Raw genomic sequence first — 25,943 nt, 5'->3', positions numbered from 1 at the left:
CTAAGATAGGGCAGTTCACATCTTTCCTCACCGCTATCAACACAAAGGTCTAGGAAGCCGTGTCAGGGAAGCTCTGAGACACCCTCAGGTTTTCCAAGGTCTGGAGGCCCCTTTCCTGGACTCCCTTCGAATTAGAACAAATCTCCACAGTTCCAAATTCTCTCCAAGGCCAGCTGCTTTCAGGATGGCTTCCCAGCCTGCCTGTTCCCTGTTTCGGTCTCCTGGAGTCCTCACCTCCCCCACCTTAGTCTCCAAAGACTTACTTGCACCTCATGACTAAAAGCATGCTGTCAGCCAGGATCTGAATGAGGGCAGTGGGCTGGAGTAACATCAGAGAGCAAGACCAAAGGGTCACTACTGTGTGCTACACCTATTGATCCGTATTTAAATTTAATTAAAAAAAAATGGGTTGGCAAAAGGCTCAGCAGGTTAAAGATGCTTGCTGATAAGCCTCATGACTTGAATTTGATCCCCGGGATCCACATGATGGAAGAAGAAAGTCCTGCAGACTGCCTTCTTATCCTCCACACATGCAGTGTGATGAACATAGCCACACACACACACACACACAAATGATGTAATTCATTTTATTTTTTTAAATTTATTTATTATATGTAAGTACACTGTAGCTGTCTTCAGATACACTAGAAGAGGGTGTCGGATCTCATTACGGATGGTTGTGAGCCGCCATGTGGTTGCTGGGATTTGAACTCAGGACCTTCGGAAGAGCAGTTAGTGCTCTTAACCGCTGAGCCATCTCTCCAGCCCCCTCATTTTCTTTTTTAAGATTTATTTTTATTTATGCATACGTGTCTATCTGTGTGAATATATACCACATGCATACAGGTATGCAAGAAAGTTGAAGGGGACTTTGGATCCCCTGGAGCTGGAGTTATAAGTGGTTCTAAGTCACACAAATTGAGTGCTGGGAACCAAACTGAGATCCTCGGCATGGACAGTAAGGGCTTTTAACTGCTGAGTCATCTATGTAGCCCTGGTAAATGTAATTAAAAAAAAAAAGACTTTAAAAAATTTTATTACAAAATTATTTCTAAAATGAAAATGTTATGTGACTGATGTGCAGCGGGGTGGCAGAACATGTGTGGAGCATATGTTAGGTCCTGGGTGACATACCACTGTGTGTGCCAAACAAGACCTGCCTGTGAGGCCAGGACCAGTGGGCGTTGACTGGACATTCACACACTATTCCAAGCCTTCCCATTCTTTTACTCATTTGATTTTTGTGGTAACTATCCAGGTAGATGCAATTATCAAATGTTTACCATCAAGAAAACAGAGGCAGAGGGAGACAAGGGGAACTAGGAAACTAAATAGTGGTTCATTTAATCTTTTCAGAGGCCGAAAGAATCCTATCAAGGGATTAGTTTCATTTTATTTCGAAATAGTGTCCCTAACTCATGATGGAAATAAACCCGTAGAGATCTGCCTGCCTCTGCCTGTCAGGGGCTTGGATTTAGAGCATGCACTACCACACACACACAGCTTTTTCTTTTCTTTCCAGTTTATTTCTGAAAACACTAAAACTTGGGGGAAGCAAAGGGACTACTGAGGCCCTGTAACTAGGAAATGGGCAAGAGCAAAAGTTGAGGCTAGAGCCAGGCCTAGTGCCACACTCCTGTGATCACAGCGCTCAAGAGAAGGGATCTGCACTAGAGACATAGCTCAGCTGTTAAGGGAATGTTCTGTTCTCACAGAAGACCCACGACTAGTTCCCAATACTCATGTCAGGTGTCTCACAACTCCTTATAATGACTACAGCTTTGGCCAGGCATGGGGTGAGGGTGGGTCTGACGCCATTGTATGTGCACTAATGTACACACACACATACACACACACACATATACAGAGAATTACAAAACAATAAAAATGAATCTTTGCCTGGTGGTGGTGGTGGTACACACCTTTAATTCCAGCACTCTGGAGGCAGAGACAGGAGGATCTCTGAGTTTGAGGCCAGCCTGGTCTACAGAGTGAGTTCCAGGACAGCCAGGGCTACACAGAGAATCAGCCCTGTCATATGGGGTGAAGTGGGACCCAAATGGGAGAGCATGGGAAACTTCTTGATGTAAGATAGGTGTGGATTGTACTTTTATTTCTGGGGTTTAGAAGTGCCTGGTACATTGTAGATATTCAGTTAATATGTGTTACTATGAATAGCCCAGTGTTTTTTATCTTTCCAAATTTGCTATGGTTTCTGTTTTTAAAATTACATTTACATATTTTTTTCCTGTGAATGCATTCTCTTGAAGGTGCCACTGGGTGCAGATGGAGGCCAGGGGACAACTTGTAGGATTGCAACCGCAATCAGTTCCCAGGACTGAACTTAGGTCATCAGTCTTGCAGGCAAGCACCTTTACCTTCTGAGCCATCTCCCTAGCTGCTACTTCTCCTCCTCTTCCTCATCATTATTATTATCATGAGGATTGTACAAATGAACAGGGCCCATGGTGAGCATATGTCTAATCCATATTAGGTCCACCCATCTTTCTCCCTTTCCTGCCCCTGAGATCCCTTCCCCGTCCCTAATAATCTACAGTGTCCTTTAGATTGTCTTTTCCTTTAGTACTTTCCTGTATCCATCATTTTCTAAGTTTTGTTTTTATTTCACTTCCTTTCTTCAGTGAGTGCGTGTGTAGATGGACATGCTGTGGTACACAGGAGAGGATGTCCGGGAACTACTTTCACGGAGTCTGTTCTTTCTTTCTTCCTTTCTACTGTGGGATCTGGGATTGGCAAGCTTCTTCACCCCCAGACCTTCTCACCTGCCCCATTCTCATCATTGTTATGCAAATGGAGTCTCCTCCCTCCCCTTCTGTGTAGCCCAGGCTGCCCTGGAACTCACTCTGTAGACCAGGCTGGTCTACCTAATTCAAGAGATTCACCTGCCTCTGCCTCCCTCCAGTGCTGGGATTTAAGGTGTGTGCCACCACCGCCTGGTGTGGTGTTTCTTCTTTTTGAGGCATTGTCCCGTTGTGGCCCCACACATTTTGCTCATGCTTTCACCTGCTGATGGTGAAAAATAATTTGTTTAAATGGCTGATAAATTATAAACAGTGTTGTAATGGACAAAGGGTATGCATTCATCCCTTTTGTCTGTGGACATATCATTTCCTGATACATTCCAGGAGTGTCATCGCTAGATCATAATCATAGTTCCATTTTATGTTTTTGTTTGCAGGAACCACCAACTGACAACTTTACTCCTTCGGCAGGTCCTTTTTCCCCACATTCTTGCCAACATATTTTTTTTCTCTCTCTTCCCTTCCTCCCTTCGTTTTTTTGTTTTTTGATTAGAGCCTTTCTGTTTATTTTATGTCTATGAGCTGTCTTCAGACTTACCAGAGGAGAGCATCAGATCCCATCACAGATGGTTGTGAGCTACCATGTGGTTGCTGGGAATTGAACTCAGGACCTCTGGAAGAGCAGTCAGTGCTCTTAACCTCTGAGCCATCTCTCCAGCCCTGATTAGAGCCTTTCTAATCAGGTGTGATGGACTCTCTTTGACCTATCTTTTGCTTCTCCTTGTTGGCTCCATATGGTTTGCTGTGGCTGGAAGGTAGAGAGGGAGGGGCAAGAACAACAACAGGATAGGGAAGCAAGGACCAGGCTGTGCTGGGAAGAGCACCAAGCTTCTGAGCAGAGGTGGGACCTGCCAAAGCCCATCAGAGCAGCCTGAGGCTATGTGCTGAGGCTCACACAGTGGGCTGGCCAGCTGGAGTCCCACCAGGAGGTAAGCACAGGTTGCCAGTGTAGCTTACTTGGTAGTGTACTTGCCTAGCTTGTAAGAAGCTCAGAGTTCAGTCCCTATCACTGTATGAAGTGTTGTCTGGTTATGGTGCTGACTCACTATAATCCTGGTATTCAATGGGTAGAAGAGGGAATAGAAATTCAAGGTCACTTTTCAATTTTGTTGTGAGTTCGAGGCTAGCCTGAGATACATGAAACCTGTTCTGAGGCCACTGTGGAAGGCAGGATGGAAAAGAGTTTGCTTGAGGTGAATTGATGAGGTGCAGGTAGGCTGGTGCCAGGTGCAGAATCAGGGGCAGGAGTGTGGAAAGCCGCACCTTCTGTTAACCCGTCTCTACTGCCATCCATCTTACCCTAACTCTGGGCCTCTTTCATGTGTAACTGGGGTGTATCATTGTCCTATTTGATAGAAAATGGTTGCCCCAGGGTTAGGTGCGATGACAACAGTGTCTTCCTTGCCTCCCTTCACATGACAGGTAGCAGAGGCGATCTCAGCTTAGCCTCTCTTCCCAGAAGCTGAAGTCATTGCACAGCGGGTGCCAGAGAGCCTGTGAGTCTTTGGGGCTGGAAAATGCACCCCAGCTGGCATTGTTTGTTCTGGCCAAGGTCTCTCCCCATCTTACCCACCCCCATGTTGGCATAGGCAGTACTGTACCCAAGAGCAACCAGAGGAAGTGAGTAGCCCAGCACAATTTCTTCCAGAAACCCAAGGTCCTTTGGAAAATTAAACTCACAGAGGGATAAAACCGTGTGTTCAAGGCCAGGTGCAGAAGTGCTTCATGCCTGTAATCCTAGGACCTGGGAAACAGAGGCAGGAGGATTATAAGTTTATGGTTGGGACTGGAGAGACGGACAGGTCAGCACTTGCTCTTTCAGAGGACCTAGGCTCAGTTCCTGGCATGCACACAGTGGCTTAGAATCATCTGCAACTCCAATTCCAGGGGACCTGACATACTCTTCTGGCCCCCGTGGTACTAGAATATACACAGCACATACATTAACATACAGACAAGACAATTATATACATCAACAATCTATTTAAAAAATCTATCAAACAACACACACTTTTAATCCCAGCACTCAGGAAACAGAGGCAGGCAGATCTCTGAGTTTGAGGCCAGCCTGGCTTATAGAATGATTTCCAGGACGGCCAAGGCTATACAGAGAAACCGTGTCTCAAAAAAACACAAAACAAAACAAAACAAAACAAAAAAACTATCAAATAATAAAAGCAACGCTCTTATATGAGCAAGTGTGCTGTGACCTAAGGCATGGTAGCTCTTTCTGCACTCGTCCTCGCCCTCAAATAAGACAGAGTAATGGTCCTGAGCTAAGGGGCCACCTGAAGGCTTCCACAGCTCCAGGGTAGGGGCTTGGGTTATCAGACAGTCTCCTAGTTCCCTGGTCTTCATTCCCAACTCTGCCTCAGTGCAGGAAAGTCTCAGCACCAGGAGCAAACATACTTATTTAACTACATAAAGGTATTTAGACCCTCTGTGTGCTTTTGCTTGAATTTCTGATTTCCCTGGCTTCACAACCGTAATGTTAAAGTTATAGGCAAGTACTCCGTGCTTGGCTCAAAAAAAAAAATCTATATTAATTTTTGATCCTGTCTAGTATTTAGAGAAAAAAAAATGCCTGTGTTCAAAATGTTGTAGTATGTCAGAAACCAGAAGTCTGGGCTGGGGATGTGGGCTCAGTAGTCAAGCACTGAGCCTGGAAAGTGCAAGGCCTTGAGTTTGATCCTTAACACTGCAAATAAAATAAATATCACTGGACTCATTAGCCTGGATCACTCAGTGGTGTCGTGGTACAGCATGTGCTTACATGCAAGAAAAGACCTACATTCAATCTTTAGTCCTGGAGGAGGGGAGGTCTGAATCAAGATTCCAGCTCCAGCCCCTGTGTTACAACCCGACTCCTTTCTCCAGCCTTCCTTTTCTGTGGTGCTCCACGGGAAGCCCAGTTACAGTACTAGCCTTCTGTATTTTAATTTTTATTTTGAGATAAGGTCTTGCTATTTAGTTCCAGCTGACCTGGTACTTACTCTGTAGTTCAGCCTAGCTTCAGACTCTCTCCAATTCTCCTGCCTCAGCATTATAGGCATGTGCTACCACACCTTTCTTGACCTTCGTTATCATTTTTTAAAAAAGATTTATGTATGTATGTATGTATGTATTTGTTATACAGCATTCTGCCTGCATGTATACCTGCAGGCCAGAGGAGGGCACCAGACCCCATTACAGATGGTTGTGAGCCACCATATTGTTGCTGGGAATTGAACTCAGGACCTTTGCAAGAGCAGACAGTGCTCTTAACCTCTGAGCCCTGTTATCATTTTCTAAAGATTCTATTTTATTTTGTGTCTGAGTGCTGTACCTTCTAGTATGGTTGTTCACCACATATGTGCCCAGTGCCCAAGGAAGATGGCAGATTCCTTGGGACTATAGTTAGAGATGGTTGTGAGCCATCTTATGGGTGCTGGGAACCAAACTTAGGTCCTTTGGAAGAGCAGCCAGTGGTCTTAACCACTGAACCCTCTCTCTAGCCCTATGATGATAATTGTTTCAAGACAGGGTTTCTCCTTGACTGTCCTGGAACTCACTCTGTAGACTAGGCTGGCCTCAAACCCAGAGATTCTCCTTCCTCTGCTTCCAGAGTGCTAGGATGAAGGGTGGGCCCCATCAGCACCAGCCCTCCATTATTTGAAAAGCTGTTGGATTTGGTGCTGCCATGGACTACCCTTGTGACCTTAGATAAGGAGCCTTACTTCTCTGAGCTTCAGTGTCCTCATCTTCAAAACAAAAAGATGAAATAATTATTCAGTTTACCTTCCCAGGTTTGAGTATCTCCAGTTGAGGATAAGTCTACAGGGTCTATTTGAGTTCCCCCACCTCTTTGGCCCAGGACAGGGCCCAGACCCCAGTTGCCAGGCAGCAGGGCCTGGCCATTTTTGTAGGCACTGACACTGAGAGCTGGGTAGATGAGCCAGCTAGTTATATGCTACCTAAAGCCTTGCTATGCCTACAAGTTGTATAAGGATATATCTTCCCTTTATGTCCAATTAGTAAGTGGCATATGACTTTAATCCCAGCACTTGGGAGACAGAGGCAGGTGGATCTGTGTGTGTCTGAAGCAAGTCTGGTCTCCTGGTCTATAAAGAGAGAGTTCTAGGACAGCCAGAGTCCAGAGCTACACAGAAAAACAAAAAACAAACAAACAAAACTCAGCTTGAAAATCCACCCCCCCCCAAAAAAAACAAAACCAAAAAACAAAACCAAAAAACCCCCAACCAAACAAAACCAAAAAACCCAACCAAACAAAAACCAAATTAACCAAACAAAAAGCCAATCTTGTCTACTTCATGACAGTGTAGTGACTACTGGATAGTATTTGTTTCTCTTGTTTACTGTGCCTTCCCCCACCTTACAGTGTAAATTCCGGGAGGACATAACAGGTGCCTGTTAGCCTGGTTTATTAGCAGACCTTTCTAAGAACTTTGCAGGCCCCCAGAGCATAAAGTCAGTAAATATTTATTGAACCCAATGACAGTGAAATTTGAAACCGTCTGGCATAAATGGTTCCTTCATTTTACAATAGAGAAATGGTGACTCAGGAAGTGGACCTGACTACTGCAGATAACCCAAACTGCAATGGGGTCAGGGTTAAGATAAAAATCTCAGAGCTTTCTGAGTCTCTTAATTGTCAGTTCAACTCCACCCTAAACAATTCTTTAGAAAAAAACTAAGCAACTTGAAAGAAAAGCCATTTCCTGACTATAAAACACTGGGTTTCGAGGGCCTGTATAGCGTGGGTACTACTGGGAATTCTGTTCTTTTTCCGAGGCGCTCGCTGCCCCTATGGGGTAGGAACTCCCTTGGACCCATTACCAGTGTCCTGGCCAGGCTGCAGCTGGGCCAAGGTCACCGGAGTGGGGCCAGAAGCCACGCACAGGGGGGGAGGCAAAGAACCCTCTTGCATCATTAGCCAAGTCAGGGCTGACATATTAAAAGACCAGTACCCGGAGCTCTTAAACCCTTGTCAACAGCTTTAGCAGGCCCGGTTGGCCGCGTGGCCAGGTCCCATGTGCTCCACCTGCGGCCGTTCTGGGCGCTGGCCCTTTAAGGCTCCTCCCCCACCCCCGCCCTCCGAAGTTGCATCAGGCACGTGCTCGTCCCCGTTTGCTCGCCGTGCCACCGGAATGGCCGCCGGGGGCGGGGCCGGGGCGGGACCTTCCGCCCTGCGCGCGCGCGCCCGCCGCCGCGCCGTCCCCGCCCCTCGCGCGCCGCGTCGCGAGGCGCGCGCCCGCCCGCCGCCCGCCGCGGATCGCGTGGTCTGGCTTGCCTCTCTGCGCCGCTCCCCCCCTGGCCGTCCGCACCACTGCAGCCCCCCGAGCCGCCCCGGGCCGGGGGCGGGGGGACGCAGGCCGCGGACCGAGGTCCGCCAGGCCGGCTAGGCGCGCCGGAGCCCTCTGCCCGGCGCGCCGCTCAGCGTCCGCCCTTCCGTGCCGCCCCGCGTCCGCGCGGCCCGGGCCCCAGCGCCCCGCCAGCGGCCTCGAGCGGGGCCCGCGGCGCGCCCGGCCCCTCCGCGCAGATGGCCACTCAAGTGGAGCCGCTGCTGCCGGCGGGCGCCGCGCTGCTGCAGGCCGACGAGCACGGCCTGGCGAGGAAGAAGCCGGCGCCCGACGCCCAGGCCGAGTCGGGCCCGGGCGACGGCGGCGGTGAGCCCGACGGCGGCGTCCGCAGGCCGCGGCCCGCCTGCGCCAGGCCTGGCCGCGACGGCGCGGAGCGCGAGAGCCCGCGGCCGCCCGCAGCTGCGGAAGCCCCAGCGGGGAGCGACGGCGAGGACGGCGGCCGGCGTGACTTCGTGGAGGCACCGCCGCCCAAGGTGAACCCGTGGACGAAGCACGCGCCGTCGTCGGCTGCGGTGAACGGACAGCCGCCTCCAGGTGGGTCTGCGCGGCGCGGCACTGGCCCGCGCAGTGACGCGGGCGTTTCCCCCAGCGGGGCTGCCGGGGCCGCAGCGGTTGGTGGCAACGGCATGCCTCGGGCCTAGCTTGCGGGACTGTGCCGGGCGGGGCCGCTCGGTATGCCCTGTGTTCCCTCTGCGTGTCGGCTCCTCGTGAGTGCGTGTTCAGTGAACATGTGTCACGACTCCGAGCGGGGCCTGGCTTTGAACTTTACAACTTTGCGCTTCGGGGAGCCGGGTGAGGCGTGGGGAGCGCGGGCCCCTGCGTGCCCCGGAGCCGGTGGCGGCCCGCGGCGACGCGAGGGGCGTGTGTGGCGGCGAGGGAGTGGCCGCGCCGGTGCGGGGCGGGCGGGTGACAGTTGGGCGCCATGCGCTGTGCCAGGACTGTTCGCAGCGGCAGCGCTCGGCGGCCTGAGCTGCGCGCGGGGCTCCCCTCCCCCGCTGAGTCCGGGCGGGAGGTGGCTAGGGAATCCTAGCCCGGCGCGATCGGCGTGGGCATCTAGTGGCGCACCACTCGGGGACAGCCTCCGCCTGGGTACTCCCAGGCGTCTCGTAGTGAGCATGGCCCTTGAGTTTGACCGTCGGAGTCCTGGTACTTTAACTTTAAAAAAAGGAAAAAGAAAAACTCTCTTTGGAGCTTCGGTGTGGTTGCCTAACCTAAACTGGGCACCCAGGAAGTCGGAGCTAGCCGCTTTCAGGTTCCAGAGTGCAGGAAAGTGTAGGCCTAACCCTGGGGAAACCAACACGTTGGTTGCCCTTTCGATTTCTCTTAGGGTTGCTTCATAATGAAGAGGGCACGTGGAGGGGGTGCTGTAGTACCAGAGTTTCCCTCTTCTCCTTCCTTCCCGAATCCTCTTATGCAAGGGGCAGTACTGAAACCTCCATTTTCTTTCATATCCTCGCTTTCCACCCACAGAGTGGGGGAATCAACTTTAAGACGCTCTTTGGTCCTGCCCCTCTTTAAATTCAGAGGTATAATCATCCTCTCGAGCCGCGCTCCTCAGAAGTTTAAATGAGGCTGTTCGCTCAGTTCGCCGGGCTTAGCTACTGGTGAACCTGCCTTGTGGGTTTTAAATCAGCTGTGACATCAGGCAGGATTGGGTGCCTGAGCTGGCATTTTGTGTAAAGCCAGGGGCCCTTGATAGCTTGCGTCATTGGAGTTATTGATCGTGGGAAGAAGACGGTTTGGCTGGCATCTCAACTTTTCCTCAGGATAAAGCCAAACTCAATTTAAGAGACCAAAGCACACATTCTAGGTATGGTATATCTGTTCTGTTCCAGTGTTTGTTTTTGTAATCTTAAAATAAGAGTGACTACCAGTTGGTTTAGAATCTTTGGAGTAGTTTTTTTGACAGACTTGCCAGAATTAATCCAGTAGCTTCTGAGTTTAAGCTTGTTAAGACCTGGGTGCTTTTTAAAAGTGAGTTCTGTGATTGAGTTGCCTGTCTGGTAAGGTTAGGTGGTGGCCTTATCTCCTCAGCCAAAGGCATTTGTAGGTCCCTGTTCAGCTCTGATTTTGTTTGCAGTCTGGACATCTTTAAATGTGACACCACTGGAGTGGTTGTGTGGTCTTGGGATTTTTATGTTCTGTGATGCATATGTTTTTGGGAGTGTACAGAAATGAGTGTCTCATAAGCAAGCTAAACTTTCTAAAGCTTGGCTGCAAGTGCCTATTTTTAGCCTTCTTTTGGCTTAGATGCTGGTGTTTTAGTTTTTAAGGGACACAAGCAGTAACTAGTAATAAAGTATGTTTTGTCCTCTCTTCCCTTCCATGTGGCGTTTTCTATCTTGTTTAAGTCTCCAAGTCCTAGGTTTGTATTGGGGAGGGGGGGAAGTGAGGGCATGGTCTTAGTGTAGCCTGACATGGCTTGGAATTTAATCATGGCTGGTCCTAAATTCCTGATTCTCCTGCCTCTGCCTTCCCCATACCTGGTTTTAAATCCCCCACCCCACCCCGTGTGTATCTTTCATTCCGAGTTTTGTTCTTTTCTTCATACATACATTATGTCCCTACTGCATTCATTCTTCCCAGGTCCTCCTCCCCCCCCTGGTTTTAGGTTTATGGTTTTAAGTTTTGGGATTTGTCCTTTTGGACATCCTCCCTAACTATTATTTACATTCTTTTCCCTTATTCCAGCCACACCCCCTCTCAATTTTGAGTGCCCGAGTGGGAAGAGATGGACAGGTTTTGGGGTCAGTGTGTACCTGTTATCTATCTCTTGTTAGCTGAGTCTCACCTTCCCCATTTTTACAACAGATTAGTTTAGGATGTGCATGCCTCTCAGGATAGGGTAGTGGTGAACCTCCCTGTGATAGCAGTGGTTCTCAACCTTCCTAATGCTGTGACCCTGTAAATACAGTTTCCTCATGTCCTGGTGACAACCACACCCCCAGCCAGAAAATTATTTTTGTTGCTATTTCATTACTGTAACTTTGCTACTGCAGTGAATCATAATGTAAATATGTTTCCTGGTGGTCTCTGGTGAACCCTGTGAAATAGCTTAAGAACTGCTGGTTCAGTGCTTAGATTATGGGACCTTCAGTAACTTTTATGTAGCTCTTTTTTTTAAGACGTGAAAAGAAGGCGGAAAATGCACATCTTTTGTTTTTTGTGTATAGCTTAGAACCCCCACTAGAAGTAGTTTGCTTTAAAGTTGACCTTTGAACTGGGTGTGGTGGTTCACACCTATGATCCCAGCTGAAGGGTGGTCGTGGCAGAAGGATGATCCAGAGCTCAGACTCCTTTAAAAAACAAACCCCTTTATTCACCCTTATAGTAAAACTTCACACAAAATTTTCTTTTGATTGGCCATGGATGGAAAGCATATTCACGGTGCATAGACAGATGGACAGTTGTCGTCGTTGTCTTCTTCTGGGTAGCAGCCCTGCCTGCCTTAGAACTCTATAGATCACGGGCCTTGAGTTCAGAGATCCACTTGTTTCTGCCTCTCCAGTGCTGGGATCAAAGGTGTAAAGGTGTGCGTTAACACTGCCGAGCTCTGTCAGGATATTTTACAAGAGTCTGTTCTCTCCTTCCATCACACATACACGGGTCCAGAGAACTGAATTCAGGTTGTCTGTCATGCTAGGTAGCAAGTCCTTTTGTTTTGTTTTTTAAACCTACTAAGCCATTTTACCAACTCTTGGTATTAACACCCTCCCCCCTTCCCCTTTCTCCCAGAGTAACAGCCCTGGAACTCTGTAGACCAAGCTGGCCTGGAACTCAGAGATCTGCTTACCTCTGCTTCCCAGAGTGCTGGGATTAAAGGTGTGCGACATTAACAGCCTTAACCGTAGGTCAGTCACTCAAAGAAATGACTACCTGGTTTTTGTGTTTGTTTTTGTGTTTTCAAGTGTGTGTGTGTGGGTTCTTTGTGTAGCCCAGGCTCTTGGAACTCACTTTGTAGATCAGGCTGGCCTTGAACTCAAGAGACCCACCCTGCCTTCCTGAGTGCTGGGATCAAAAGGTACTGTCATTGCCTGGATGAAATGACTGCTTTTGCCTGGGAATGTGGTATAGTGGTGAGTCCTACCTGCTTCTGCTGTCTGAAGCTGAGAATAGAGGCATGCCCACCATTCATTTTCAGCAATGATGCATTTTTTTAAAAGCAATTGAAAAATAATTATCTTTATGTACATTGGTGCTTTGCATATATTTGTGTCTGTGTGAGGGGGTTCAGATTGATTCTCTGGAACTGGAGTTATAGGCAGTTGTAAGATGGTGTGTGGGAGCTGGGGATTGAATCTGGGTCCTCTGGAAGAGCAGCCAGTGCTCTTACTAACCACTGAGCCATTACTCCAGCGACAGATTTTTTTTTTTTTTTTTTTTTTTTAGGGTTTCACTCTAGCACAGCATTACCTTGAACTCACTGTGTAGTTCAGACAGACCTTTGAATTTCTGGCAATAATCCTGCCTCAGCCTTTTGTGAGTTAGGATTATATGCATTAGTTACTATGCCTACCAAATCAACTTTTAATTTGCCTTAAGTAAGCTTTAGTTAATGTGCATCTCTCCAAGACCCTGGGGAGCACTCACAAGAGCTCACATACATGGCCTGTGTGAGTTTGTTGTGTATCTGTCTCTCACTGAGTAGATTGAGGGAAGATTGTGCATGTGCCGGGGATAGAATCGGAGACTTAGTGCTTCATTTCTGTTTGTGTGAGTCTCTTTGAGATAGAGCTGATGATTGCAGTCGGTTTGCAAACCCAGCTAACTGATGGTGTCCTGGGACCCTGTTCTGTTCCTGCTGCTATCGTAGTTGGTCATCACTAGGGCTTCTCAGCGTCATTAGGTCTTCAAAGTTCTGGGTCTGGAAACTGGGTTTGCACTTTTGGTCCCTAGCTAAGTTTCTAAGTTGTTGGGTAATCTTGGAATTGTGTACCTCTCTGAGCCACTATTAATTTACTCCTCTAAAGAAGGATAATGGTAATAGTTTTGGAGTGTTGTGAGAATTGAAGGTGGTAAATGTTTACAAAATTCTTATTACGTGTGTCAGACACAGTAGGAGCCCATAAATATTGCCGGTAGTAAACACTGTTTAAAATTTTTGTGAGGCCAGTGAAATGGCTCAGCAGATGACAGCACCTGGCACCTTCTAACCCTGAAGATCTGAGCTAGATCCTCAGGACCCATGTGGTTGATACCTGCAAGTTGTACTTTGACCATACACACGGAAATAAAAAGTAGTATTACTTAATGTGATAAATAGTTGTTGTGTCCTAACTTCACTCAATCCCACTTATATGTAGTTGTCTTTCTGACTTATTTCTTCATTTGCAGGGAATTATTGTTAAGATTGTTCTCCCTGTTAGAACCCCAAGCCCACTTTACTCACCAAAGCAAAATTAAAGTGGAACTTTAAGTTGGTGTCTTCAAATCTACCTGTGTGATTGGGAATTCCTATTTTGACTCTAGGCCCTGTAACGGCTGGAGAGAAACCCTTGGTTTCATTTACTGAGGCTGGTGGCTTGGGGGTCATGTGGGGGGTGACTGGTCTTATTGTATGGTCAGAGGAAGCTCATGACAGGACTTGTGAAATACCTCCCACCCACAATGCATTGAGAAAGGATGACCTTGAAGTCCCCGTCCTAAGTACTGGAATTAAATGTGTGTGTGGCCTACTGACCTTCCAGTGTTTTAATGAAAAATTCTGTACAACAATTTTTTTTTATTAGTAAAGAACCAGACTTTTAAAAGGGGAGTGTTAAAGATGAAAAGGTTGAAGTCTAGTCCATGGTAATGAATCTTGCCTGGATCTTCATTTGAACAAAATGGACCATGAAGTGTTTTGAAGCAGGATATGGTGGCTCATGTCTTGTGCTCCCATTACAGAGAAACTGAGGCTGAAAGAGTCAGTTTGGGCTAGGATGAGATCTAGTCTCAAGCAGACAGACTCCCAGACAAGTCCTTTTGGTGATAAATGAGATTTGATCATTTTAGGTTCTATTAGGAAGTTATCCTGTTAAGAGTATATGGTCATCCACTTGTTTTGAGTTTGTTGGTTGTTATGTTATTGCAAACAGGCACTAAGAACTGCTAGTGCAGCTTGAGTAAGTGAAGCTTAAGGCTTTCCTCACCTTAGTTCATGTCACTTTTTCTTCAGAAGAAGGCACAGTTAGGATTCTTTTTCAGGGGAGGGGAGGTGACTCTGGCTCTTGGGGATGGGATAGTCACAAGCTCTCTTGAATTTTGAACCTCCTGAGACACTGAGTCTTTACTGACCCCTCTAGGTCTGAAGTGGGTCCCAAGCCAGAGTCAGCATTTTCCGCTGTTACTCAGCATCTGGGAAACTAGCAGAGAGAGAAGAAGCAGTGCCCCAAACCACAAAGCCCTTTTAAAAATGGAGAGCTTGGCAGATGGGAGTGCCCCTGTTCACAAAATCCAAGAGGAGATCAGAGGGGTAATTAGGTGTTGGAGCTCTGGGAGGGTTTCAATCCAGGCTCACAGACCTCTGTTGGCTGGTCCAGAGTGATCACAGGGAAGTAGCCAGGAGAGAGGGTGACTTTAACCTTCTAGGTCTGAGGTTTTGATAACAGCTAATGAAGTGGGAGAAAGCTAAAGAAATTTAAATTAGAACCTGGGCCCAGTATGTTTTCCCTGTTTTCTCTGCCTTCCTTCCTAGCTTGCCTGACCTCTCCATTCATTCTTCATGTAGTTAGGACTCATGCAGTGCTGCCAGAGTTCTGAAGATCTGGTTGGTGGCACAGCATCTCACACAGGATTAATTGACTAACAGCTGGAAGATTCATTCCATATCTAGATTTGTGTAGTCTGAGGTGATTGTCTTGCGGGGGGTGGGGGGGTTGGGAGGTGGGGGAGGTATTTTTTGCCTTTCCTAAATGGGAATGAGTAGCCATGAGTCTGGGTCTGGTGAGTTTTGAGATGGTTAGCTTCCTGTGGTGGATGACCTGAGGTGTCTCTTTGAGGGTTTCCACGAAATAATACGGACATTCTTTCTTGATGTGCCACCTTTGACATTTAGTTTAGTCTTTGGACTGACTGAGCTCTAGGTGTGGGGAAGGGCCTTCCTGGTGAATTATATAAAGCTGGTGGTGTGTGTGTGTGTGTGTAAGTCATCTTCATCTTAGTCTGGGGTACTTTGTGAATTGCTGTTGACTGGGGTGGGGGAGAGGAGGGAGAGAGGAGAAAGAGATCGGTGCATCATCCTACAGTAGCCAGAATGTATAGTTTTTAAAATTTGTCTTTTTTGTTGTTGTTGTTCAGGTTTTGGTTTTGTTTTTTTCAAGACAGGGTTTCTCTGTAGACCTGGCTGTCCTGGAACTCACTTTGTAGACCAGGCTGGCCTCGAACTCAGAAATCCGCCTGCCTCTGCCTCCCAAGTGCTGGGATTACAGGCGTGCGCCACCACGCCTGGCTTAGACATTTCTTTACACTGGGTGTCTATACTAGAACGCACCCCAGCTGTTGTCCCAGCAGCTTTACTGACTCCTGTTAACTCCTGCTCAGAACCCTCTGGCATTTCAGAACAAGAGTCCTTAGCCTGAGGAGTCCTAAGGCTTCCTGAGCTGAGTCCTCTACCTGTCATGCACTAGATTACCACTTTTCTTCCTTTCCAGTAGTGACTGTAGTGTGTCTGGTATGCTTTTGCTTTGGGCCTTTGGTACTCTTCCTCTGAATTGATGTTATGGTGAGGCCTTCCCCGACCACCCTGCACAGTCTAGAAACCCTGGTCCTGGATTGCACCCCTTTCCTCTGACCCTGCTTTATCTTTTTTAGCTTTGTCTCTTTGGTTAAGCTGTCCCTAGCACTACAGTCAAGGTTGACAGGTTGTAGTGGCAGCTCAGTGAACACATACTGATGAGCAGGTAGATGGGTGGTGTGCTTTGTGGGTTTGCTATGTGTGAGATGTTGAAGATACTATAGTAGATATGAGGACGTACCTAAAGTTCGGTGTGAAAAAAAGCACCACTTGGGAAGAGCATGTGTGGTGCAGTTCAGCTCAGAGTTGCTGGCGAACAGGGCTGAGCTGACATGGGAAGGATCAATGAGGTTGCTGAACAAAGCCAGTGACCACTTCATTTTTGGTTGAGAGCAGCAGGGTGGGGCTCAAGGAACTGAATTCCCTGTGGTTGGAGTATAGCCAACTAAAAAGGTGGGCAGGCTTGCTTCATAGGAGTGCCAAGTCCCAATTTTAGCAGAAGTCCATGGGCAGCCTTAGGGGATTTTAAGTGAAAAGAGATGTGGGCAGATTTTTCCTTTTACAAGATGACCTTAGCAGAACTTTTACTTAAAGATAAATGGTTTGGGTTTCATGTCTGATCCTTTGGACTACAATTCCCAGATTACAAAAAGGAGCCAGCCCCACATGTTATACTGCTTCCCAGCCATTTTGCAGCACAGTCCTTGGACAGTTCCCGGGTGCAGTTTTCTACATGTCTGAATACAACTGAATTGACACCTGTGCTCAGGAACACAGAGTCTGCTGAGTGTCTTCCTGACAGGCTGGCCCAACGAGATAGGCTTTGTTTCAGCCCAGAACCTAGTTGTCAGCTCTATATAGGTAGTTGTGCCCTGGTGTTTGGTTTTCTTCTTTCTCTTTTAAGAGAATGGGAATTACTAAAATTGGAAGGGGTTTCAAAGATAGAATCCTCCTTTGCAGGGCCCTTCAGTTGCAAAACAACTTAGATGGGAGGTGCTTGGGCTCCAGGTTTCAGAGGGTTCAGTCTTGAGACTGAGTTACTTTGGTGTGAGATAGAGTGAACACAGGACAGGAGGCCTCTGTAGAGTAAGAGAGACTAGGAAGAGACTGCCACCTCCTGGGAATGAAGAGTGACTGGTGAATATGGTGAAATAGGTGACTGGATTTCCAGCTCAGTCTCCACTTCCTAAAGCATTCCTAACATTTCCTAAAATTGTGCATTGTCTGTAGGGGACATTGTATTCAAACCATGGCACTCACCTACTAGGACCAGTAGGTGAAGGGGAGTTTAGCTGTGAGAGCTTTGCAGGAGCCTGGCCCAGAAACTGGGTTACTCTTGAGGCCTTGAATTTGGCCTTTTATTTTGCTTAACAGAGGATATTGTTGAAGCCATTCTTCCTCATGGCCCAGCATCTTCTATCACTTGATACCTAGAATTTGGACCTGTGCATAGAAAGGAAGGTATAGTTCCTGTCACATCTTTCTTCTGGTTTTCCTCCTGATCCTGCCCTCTGCTGGCTTATCATAGAGGTGAACTTAAGAACCTTGTAAGAAGCCCAAATGGAGGTGGGGTGTGTGCATGTGTCCTTACCTGCCCGATTGCCTGTGTTTTGAGGTCAGAGGACAACTTACACAAGTTGGTGTTTTCTACTATGTGTGTCTCAGGGATTGAAGTCAATTCTCCTTTACCTGCTGAGCCATCTCATGCCTCCTTTCCCTGCCCCCAAATTGTGGCTCTTGGAATTTTTAGTGGTAGATGAATCTGGGTTCTTTGTGGTAATATTGTCCACTTAGTGCTTTGGTTTCTTTCTACAGCTTCAGATGTTGCACACGGCGAGATCTCCTTTCCTATGTATGAGAAAAAGGTCAGTTGGCATTAATAGCATAGTCTTGTTTTGGAGTTAAGTTCTATCATCTCAGCGATCTTATGCTTAAGTTTTGGTGTAGGTGTCGGGGGAGCATTAGTGGATTTTGACTTGGTCAGTTGGTAACTTTGAACAGTGTCTCCAAGTGAATGTGGCAGGTGCTCAGTTTTTTTTTTTTTGTTTGTTTTTTGTTTTTTGTTTTTGCCCAATAACTATTGAATAGTTAGGTGGTGATTTCCTGAATAAACCTTTGATTCAGAAAATTTCTAGGCTCTATTAGTTGTCAGTGTCTCCCCTACCATTAAATTAAGTAGGGCGCAAGATAAATTTGCTATGGTGGGTCTTTTCTCTAAAAGAGGCCAGAAGTGTGATGGTGTGGTGGTGCAAATCTTAGATCCAGAATGGAGGTAGAAGGATTATCATGAGCTTGAGGCCAGCCTGAGATACTATAGCATGAACCAGGCTAGGAGGGGCTATAAGCCACACCAAAAACAAACAAACAAACAAACAAATAAAACAAAGTCTGGACAGCAATGGCAGGTGGATGTATCTCTGTTACAGAGTTTGGAATAAGCATGGTCTACAAAGGGTGTTCCAGGCCAGCCAGGACTTTTGAAATTCTGTGTTAAAAAGAAAAAAGTCAAAAAGTGTCTGCCTGTGTCTATATTTCATGCTCAGTTTTGCCTCCTGACAGTTTTCAATTTATTTGCTTTAAGAACACTTTAAAGGAGGAACCATCTGTATTTTAAAATTGGGAAAATGAGGTTAGGTATGGTGACACACAGGACTGCCTGTAATCCTGACATCTGGGAGGCTGAGGCAGGCGGATTTCTTTGAGATTGAGGCTAGCTTGGTGTACACAGTTAACTCTAAGACAGCCAGGACTATGTTCTCAAAAGACACCCCCCACCCTCAGAAAAAAGTCTATATAACTGACTATATCTCTGTCCGTTTGTCTATCTAAGCTTAGGGCTATCCAACTTTGCTCTTAAATAAAAAGACAATGTATAAAGCTATGCTGAATTGCACGTGATTCTGGGTAAGGGACATGGTCTGGACTACTGGCCAGTAGTTGTCTACTTGCACCCCACTGCTAGACCCTGCAGGCCTTGAGTTTGTGTCCTTCACTAGTCTTCCTCCTAGCATGAGGTCTGTGGGTCCAGATACTAGCCTTCATCATAAAAAGGAAGGTATGAGCCAAGGAAGAGCCTTGTGGCCTGAGGCCCTGGAGCAAAGCCAAGGATGAACTTGCCAAGGAAATTGTTCTCTTAGGCTCTGGGTAGCCTTTCCTTTTCTGTCCCCTCCTGTGGACTGGGTGTATATATGTATGTATATATATATATATATATCATCATTGGTTTCAGTCTGTTAAAGCCCCTTGTTACCCCTGTTATCATGTAGGTGTGAGAAGGACTATACAGGTGTTAACTATCACAGTGGAAAGAGGAAAGATCCTGCAGTGTGATCATGTTGTTTAGGGAAAAGAGCCAGGGCTCTTTGGAAAATTTCTCTGGACAGAGGCTCCTCCCAGCACTGCTGTCCATGCTCCCTGTAGCAGGGAGGATAAGAAATGAGGTAGGGAGATTGAAAGATTAGCTGCTAGCCTCAGCTGTGCGTCTCATTGAAAGACTTGGGCAACTTAACTGAATTTCCCCACTTCCTTTCCTGCTTCCTGTGAATGGAAGTGGTTGAGTCACAAGGTCTTTTTAAGACTTTCCCATTAGGACTAAGTTCACTATATCAATTGATTCAGAAGTTAAGACCCTGATGGTTGAGATCTCATTCAGAGACTCCTATTCAGATCAGACCAGCTTTTCCTCAGAGCTACACTAAGGCAGTGGGACTCTTAGGTATATGGTCTTAGGTATATGTGATTTAGGCTTCTGGTTTGTGTTCAGGTAAGATGGACTGCCCTAGATGGTGAGTACTCTGCAGCAGACAGTGATAGGCACTTGGGAGGATTCCTATATCCTGTGTCTAGTTCAATTTGGTCATTCATTAGAAATCCTCTTTTGACCTGAATGTGAACCTAGGGCTGGTAGAAGCTGAGGTCCAAGAGTTAGTCAACTTAGTAAAACAGAGGCAGACCTAAGAGACTCACTAGTATTCCAGTGTTCAAACAGGTCCTATGGCTTGAACCTAACCTTCCTGTGACAGGAACTGCTTCGCTCCCATCAGTTTAAACAGCCTACTAAGAGTTAGGCCCTGGGAATTCTGCTGTGCACTATACAGAGAGGCCTGGCTTTATTGTTTACATTCCCACAGGGAAGCAGTGAACTACCAATTATCGTTTCCTGCTTAACATCACCTCCCAAAACAGCAGCTCAAAGAATCAGCCATCTTGAGGGTGTGGGGTACAGTCCAGTTATCCCAGCTACTCTGGAATCAATTTCCTTAAGATTTTGTTACTGTTTTTTGGTTTTTCGAGACAGGGTTTCTCTGTGTGGTCCTAGCTGTCCTGGAACTCACTCTGAAGACCAGGCTGGCTTCAAACTCAGAAATCTGCCTGCCTCTGCCTCCCAAGTGCTGGGACTAAAGGCATGTGCCACCAACTGCCTGGCCTGGAATCAATTTTCATAGGGAAGTATTGGTCAGGGGTTGTTAAGGTGTTGGCATGATCGGAGTGATCATTCTAGCCAGAGTGCAGTCAGGATCCTCCAAGGACAGAGAGGGCCTGTGTAGATGAGGAGGGCTCAGATTTACAGGGGACTCTGCACTCTGCTGTGGAAGCTGGAGAGCAGTGATACTATAGCACATGCTTTGAGAGTCCTCAGGGCTGTAGAGAGTGTTGGGTGGGGAGCAAGGTGGAAGCAGAAAGGCCTGCAGGAAACTCAGGCAGATCAGTACAAGACAAGAAGGAGCTACTTGAAGGACATTGATTCCCTGCTTCCCTTCTTTCCCCCATTTTGATACTTAGTAACAAAAAAAAAAATGTCCCAGAAAAGGATTGAGCCAAAATTACAAGATTAAGTAAGGGTTAAAAGTTTTGTTTGTTTTGTTTGATCTAAAACAGGACTTGAATCATGGTATTCAAGTGAGATTTCAACAGAAAATTTTCCTTTTGCCTTCTGTCAAAGCAGAATGTAATTTGCAAGTTTATACCTGCAAATTAGGAAATGTGTGGGGCTGGAAGAGAAGGTTCAACCACTTAATAGCACTTGCTGCTCTTGCAGAGGACCCCAGATGTGTTTCTTGCACCCACGTAGGCTGGTTCATGATCTTTGTAACTTTAGCTCCAGGGTATCTAATGCCCTCTTAGCCTCTGAGGGCACTGCACTCAGCATACATGCCCAAATGTGAACACATAATTTAAAATGAAATATGTCATTTCTATTTTTCTTGTTTTTTTTTTTTAAAGAATTATTTTAGTATACCGTAGCTGTCTTCGGACACACCAGAAGATATAGATGGTTGTGAGCCACCATGTGGTTTCTGGTATTTGAACTCAGGACCTCTAGGAAGAGCAGTTAGTGCTCTCCAGCCCAGGTTTGTTTTGTTTGTTTGTTGTTGTTGTTGTTGTTGTTTTGTTTTGAGACAGTTTCTCTATGTACCTCTGGCTGTCCTGGAACTCATCTATATAACCCAGGCTGGCCTTGAAATCAGAACCACCTGCTTCTGCCTTCCCAGTGCTGGAATTTGGCCCTCACTGCCTGGCCCAAATAAAATGGATCTTAATCGAAAAAGAAACAGCAAGGGGTAGGAAAAAAAAGGAACAAAAGACTAAGAGCCATGGAATTGACCAGAAACATTTACTAAAGTGTTCATTTGGCCCTTCAGTCCCAAAGAGGATTTAAAGATGGAGGTAGAATCTCATATAACTCAGGCTACCCCCAAACTCTCCATGTATCTGATGATGACGACCTTGAACACTCTCTGCCTCTCACCTGAATGCTGCCATTAGGAATTAGAAGCAAGTGCCACTGTGCCAAGCAGGAATTGATTTTTAATCTTCCTCCTGCTTTTTGTTTAAGATAGGATGTAGTTGTATAACCTAGACTGCCATGGAACTCTGGGTAACCCAGTCTGACTTAGAATCTGTGATCCTCTCTCCTCAGGTATGTGCTGTCAAGTCAAGCTCCAGAGAAGGATTGAGGCAGGAAAGGTGATGCAGCCTGTTTTCTGGTCATGTTTGGGTTGTAGAGTGTCTGCCTACCTAGATTCTTGGTGTCTTTTTCATAGTTAGGATCTGGTTGGCCTCAAAAATTTTTTTTCCATTTAAATGATTCTAGAAAAGCTCCAATCCACATTCTCTGTTCATCTGATGGTACTTCTGGGAAAGTGCCCTTTAACCCATCTGCAGGCTCTTTCCTGCAGAAGGTCTGTGGTTGCAGCCTTTGGCTTCAACTACACCAGTATCTTGACTGAGTGGCGGGTGGGGGTGGGGGTGGGGGTGGGGATGGGGGTGGGGATGAGGGTCCTGGTCGGGTCCCAGCAAAGCTCTGTGCTTTGGGCTTGAGGGATATAGAGCACTGTGTAGGCAGCAGGAAGGTGGAGTCTGTCCTCTAGCCTTCCTTTTCAGAGCTATTTATTATGAGAGTGACTTTTATCAGAGGGATGTTGTGATGTGATGCTCACTTGTCATATGATGGTTAAATTGTCAGTCAACCTCCTGCTTTTCTTTCTTTGTTCCCCCCCCCTTCTGATTTTTTTTTTTTTGAACCAACTCACTGTTTCCCTGTGGACTGCTGTCTTTTACTTCTTTTTCATATCTCAAGTGCCTAGGAGCTGATTTAGTGGTGCCATGCCAGTCAGACAAAAGGGACAGTGGTTTCTTTGGTTCTAGATTTCTTGAGCTGGTTGGTATCTCTCTACTTTGGCTTGCTGTTCTCATGCCCTTGCTGGGTGGAGGTGGACTAAGAAGTGGATGGGCAGCATAGGATACCAGCAGTGACAGGGCAGAGAGAGAAAGAGAGTGTGTGTCAGCAAGTCCTGGACATGGTATGGGATGATTATGACCCCCCTTAAAATTATTTATTTTAAATGGAGTATGTATTCCTGCAGAGGCCACCTGACATGAATTCGAGGGATCTAATTCAGGTCTCAAACTCCAGTCCTTTGGAAGAACAATTAACTGTGGAGGCACCTATCCAGCCCAGTGACTTTCGGTCTTAGTAGTTTTCTGTTCCTCTCAGGACAGAGACTGCTGTGGGTTGTTGTTAAGTGTTAAAATGCAGCCCTGCTTGTTGTGGAACTCACTCTGCAGGCCAGACTGACTTGGAACTCGGGCCTCCCAGGTACTGTGATTAAAGGCATTTGCCACCATGCTGGACCTTGCTGTGGGATTTGACCTGCTAGATAAGACTTTTTTCATCAGTGGGCCCAGAGCAGGCTGAGATGAAAGCACAGAAACACCAGTTCTGACTTTGGCCTTTTCTCATTCTTAGTGGGTGTTGTGTACAGATGAAGCCAAGCTTTTGTGCCTCCGTCAGATCTTAGTTCATTAGATCTGCTTTATGAGTGACAAGGTTGACTAGAAATTCTGGTCAGAGTTGGAGTATCCTTACTTCTTGAATGCTTATCAGTCCAGAATTCTGAGCCCCCATCCACATCCCATTTGTTATCTCCATTCAGTTTTACCATAGTTCTGAATTTGATCCTTACAAGAAAATGAAGCTCTAAGAGATTCAGAAATTAACCTAAGGAACATTGCACAGTAGTTAGTGAGTAGCTGAGGTTTGCCTTTCACACATGACTCCAGAGACAGTGACATACCTGTTGTTGCCTAGCCTGTGTTCTTCCAGACTAAACTTCCTACAAAACTTAAGCTGTTTCTGGAAGGAAGGGACCTAAACTAACCTTCAAGCTTCAGCCTGGAGGCCCCACTTCCCCTTTGGCAGGGTGGTCTCTCTGGGCATAGGACTAGTGGGTATGAGCCAAGCCTCGGGAACTTTGGATCCTGCCACGGAGACTTAGCCCTTCTTCCCCAAGAGCTGTTCTTTGTAGTTACACGTTAGGGCCATGCAGATGTGCTAGAAGGAGGGACCTTGGGACCTGGTCTGAAGAGTAGGAAGGATGGACTGGCTCTCCAGGTTTTATTATGTTCTTTGGGCCACCAACAATTATGTACTGGACCTTTTAGCTTTTTGAAGTGGAAAATCTTTTTAAAATTAGTCAGGCAATAACAACTCATCAGAAATGTCCAAATAGATTCTAGCAAAAGGAAAACCTTGACATTGTGTCCCACCAACCACCATGAGTACTAGTAAGCACTAAGAGGATTACATCTTTTTCTAAACCAGTACTGCCTGTTAGAAATACAATATAGTGGGCTGGAAATATTACTCAGTTGGTAGAGTGCTTGCTTAGCACGAATGAGGGAAGTTCTCTAGCTTCCAGCAGGCTTGGGAGAAGAAAGGCAGAACTCTATCTAGTCAGTGCTTGTAGGGAAGTACACACACCTGTGGCTCTCACTCTTCATTGCCTTTTTGGCTCCTTGAGCTCAGTGAGAGGTCACAGAGTCAGAATTCACATGGGCACATGACCCTGACCTGGCTGAGAGAAGCCTGGCAGTAGGCACACCTCTTATCTTTGCTACTTTGCAGTACCAGTGTTCTTCCATACAGACCTGCTGCCTTCTTAGAGTTCCCACAGCCTACTTTGGCTTTGGAAGTCACTATAGAAGAAATCAGTGGAGGGCGGCAAAAGGCCACCTGTGCGTCTCCAGACTTGACTCAAGCTCATTTTTGGTTATCACCATCATATCTGCCACTGTGAACCAAGTCTGCAAGCTGGGAAGAATCAACAGGTGTTTGCATGCTTTTTTGCTATTTGTTGGGTTCTTACATCTCTACCTCTCTAACCCTTATTCTACCCTCATTTCTTCCAACCCCTCAACACTAGGTAGGAGAGAAAGAAGAGTAGGGGGAGAAAAGGAGTATAGACCTCTGTAAACTACCTGCTGATTAGGCTCCTCCAGGTTCCTTGGGACAAGTCCAGTCTTCATTGTCAGAATATCCAGCAAATCAGCAGTCCATCAATCCAGCAATAGCAAATGCAACAGCAGGGGATAGTAGCAGCTGCCACAAGCCTTCCTATAGCTCTCACATTTGTACCTTCTTCAGAGCCTCCAGAATTAACCTATGTACGACTGGCAAAAATCATGCCCTCCATAGAGCATGATACAGTCATAGCTAATGCCTGTGGATAAACTGAAGCAGCTCCATGGCCCACACCTGGAATTAAAACAAAAACATATTCACTTAACTGGGTTTTTTAAGAAACCAAACCTCAGGCTGGAGAGATGGCTCAGAGGTTAGAAGCACCCAATCCCCAGCAACCACATGGTGGCTCACAGCCATCTGTAATGATCTGATGCCCTCTTCTGGGGTGGCTGAAGACAGCTAGAGTAAGTGCACCCATATAAATAAATACTTTTTTTTGTTTTTTTGGTGTTTTTTTTTTTTTTTTTTTTTGTTTTTTTTTGGATGTTTTTGGATTTGGTTTTTTTTTTTTTTTTTTTTTTTTTTTTTTTTTTTTTAAATTTTTATTTATTTATTATATATAAGTACACTGTAGCTGTCTTCAGACACCAGAATAAGGTGTCAGATCTCTTTACGGATGGTTGTGAGCCATCATGTGGATGCTGGGATTTGAACTCATGACCTTCGGAAGAACAGTCGGTGCTCTTACCCGCTGAGCCATCTCTCCAGCCCTGGATTTGGTTTTTTTGAGACAGGGTTTCTCTGTATAGCCCTGGCTGTCCTGGAACTCACTCTGTAGACCAGGCTGGCCTTGAACTCAGAAATCTGCCTGCCTCTGCCTCCCAGAGTGCTGGGATTACAGGCGTGTGGCTAATACATTTTTAAAGAAACCAAACCTCTCACTGTACCCAGGGATCAAGAGTTGGCATGCTTTGCTTTCCCTGGAGCTCCTGCAGTGGCCTACCAGCTACTTTGTCTTGCTGGTGGCTGGGACAGGTTATCTAGGACAAACCAGTACCAAGCAGCTTGTCAACCACTATTTAGGTCTACAGAGTCCTTGACTTGGGTTATTTATTTATTTATTTATTTATTCATTTATTTATTTATTATATGTAAGTACGCTGTAGCTGTCCTCAGACGCACCAGAAGAGGGCATCTGATCTCATTACAGATGGTTGTGAACCACCATGTGGTTGCTGGGATTTGAACTCAGGACCTTCAGAAGAGCAGTCGGTGCTCTTAACCGCTGAGCCATCTCTCCA

General features: G+C 46.5%; 1 protein-coding gene across 2 annotated transcripts in view; it reads left to right on the top strand.

Annotated features, from left to right (window-relative positions):
• The first annotated feature begins 8,052 nt into the window (after positions 1-8,052).
• Larp1 (La ribonucleoprotein 1, translational regulator) overlaps positions 8,053-25,943 on the top strand; it is a 47,828-nt gene continuing 29,937 nt past the window's right edge. For both annotated transcript variants that reach the window (XM_052196921.1, XM_052196920.1), the window contains exon 1: positions 8,053-8,716. In XM_052196921.1, coding sequence (XP_052052881.1) covers positions 8,362-8,716 — 355 coding nt within the window. In that variant the 5' untranslated portion in view covers positions 8,053-8,361. The remainder of the gene's footprint in view (positions 8,717-25,943) is intronic.

This window comes from Apodemus sylvaticus, chromosome 10 (assembly GCF_947179515.1).
Source record: "Apodemus sylvaticus chromosome 10, mApoSyl1.1, whole genome shotgun sequence".
Taxonomy (NCBI): Eukaryota; Metazoa; Chordata; class Mammalia; order Rodentia; family Muridae; genus Apodemus; species Apodemus sylvaticus.
Note: the sequence above shows the minus strand (reverse complement) of the source record. Positions and strands in the feature narration are given on the sequence as shown.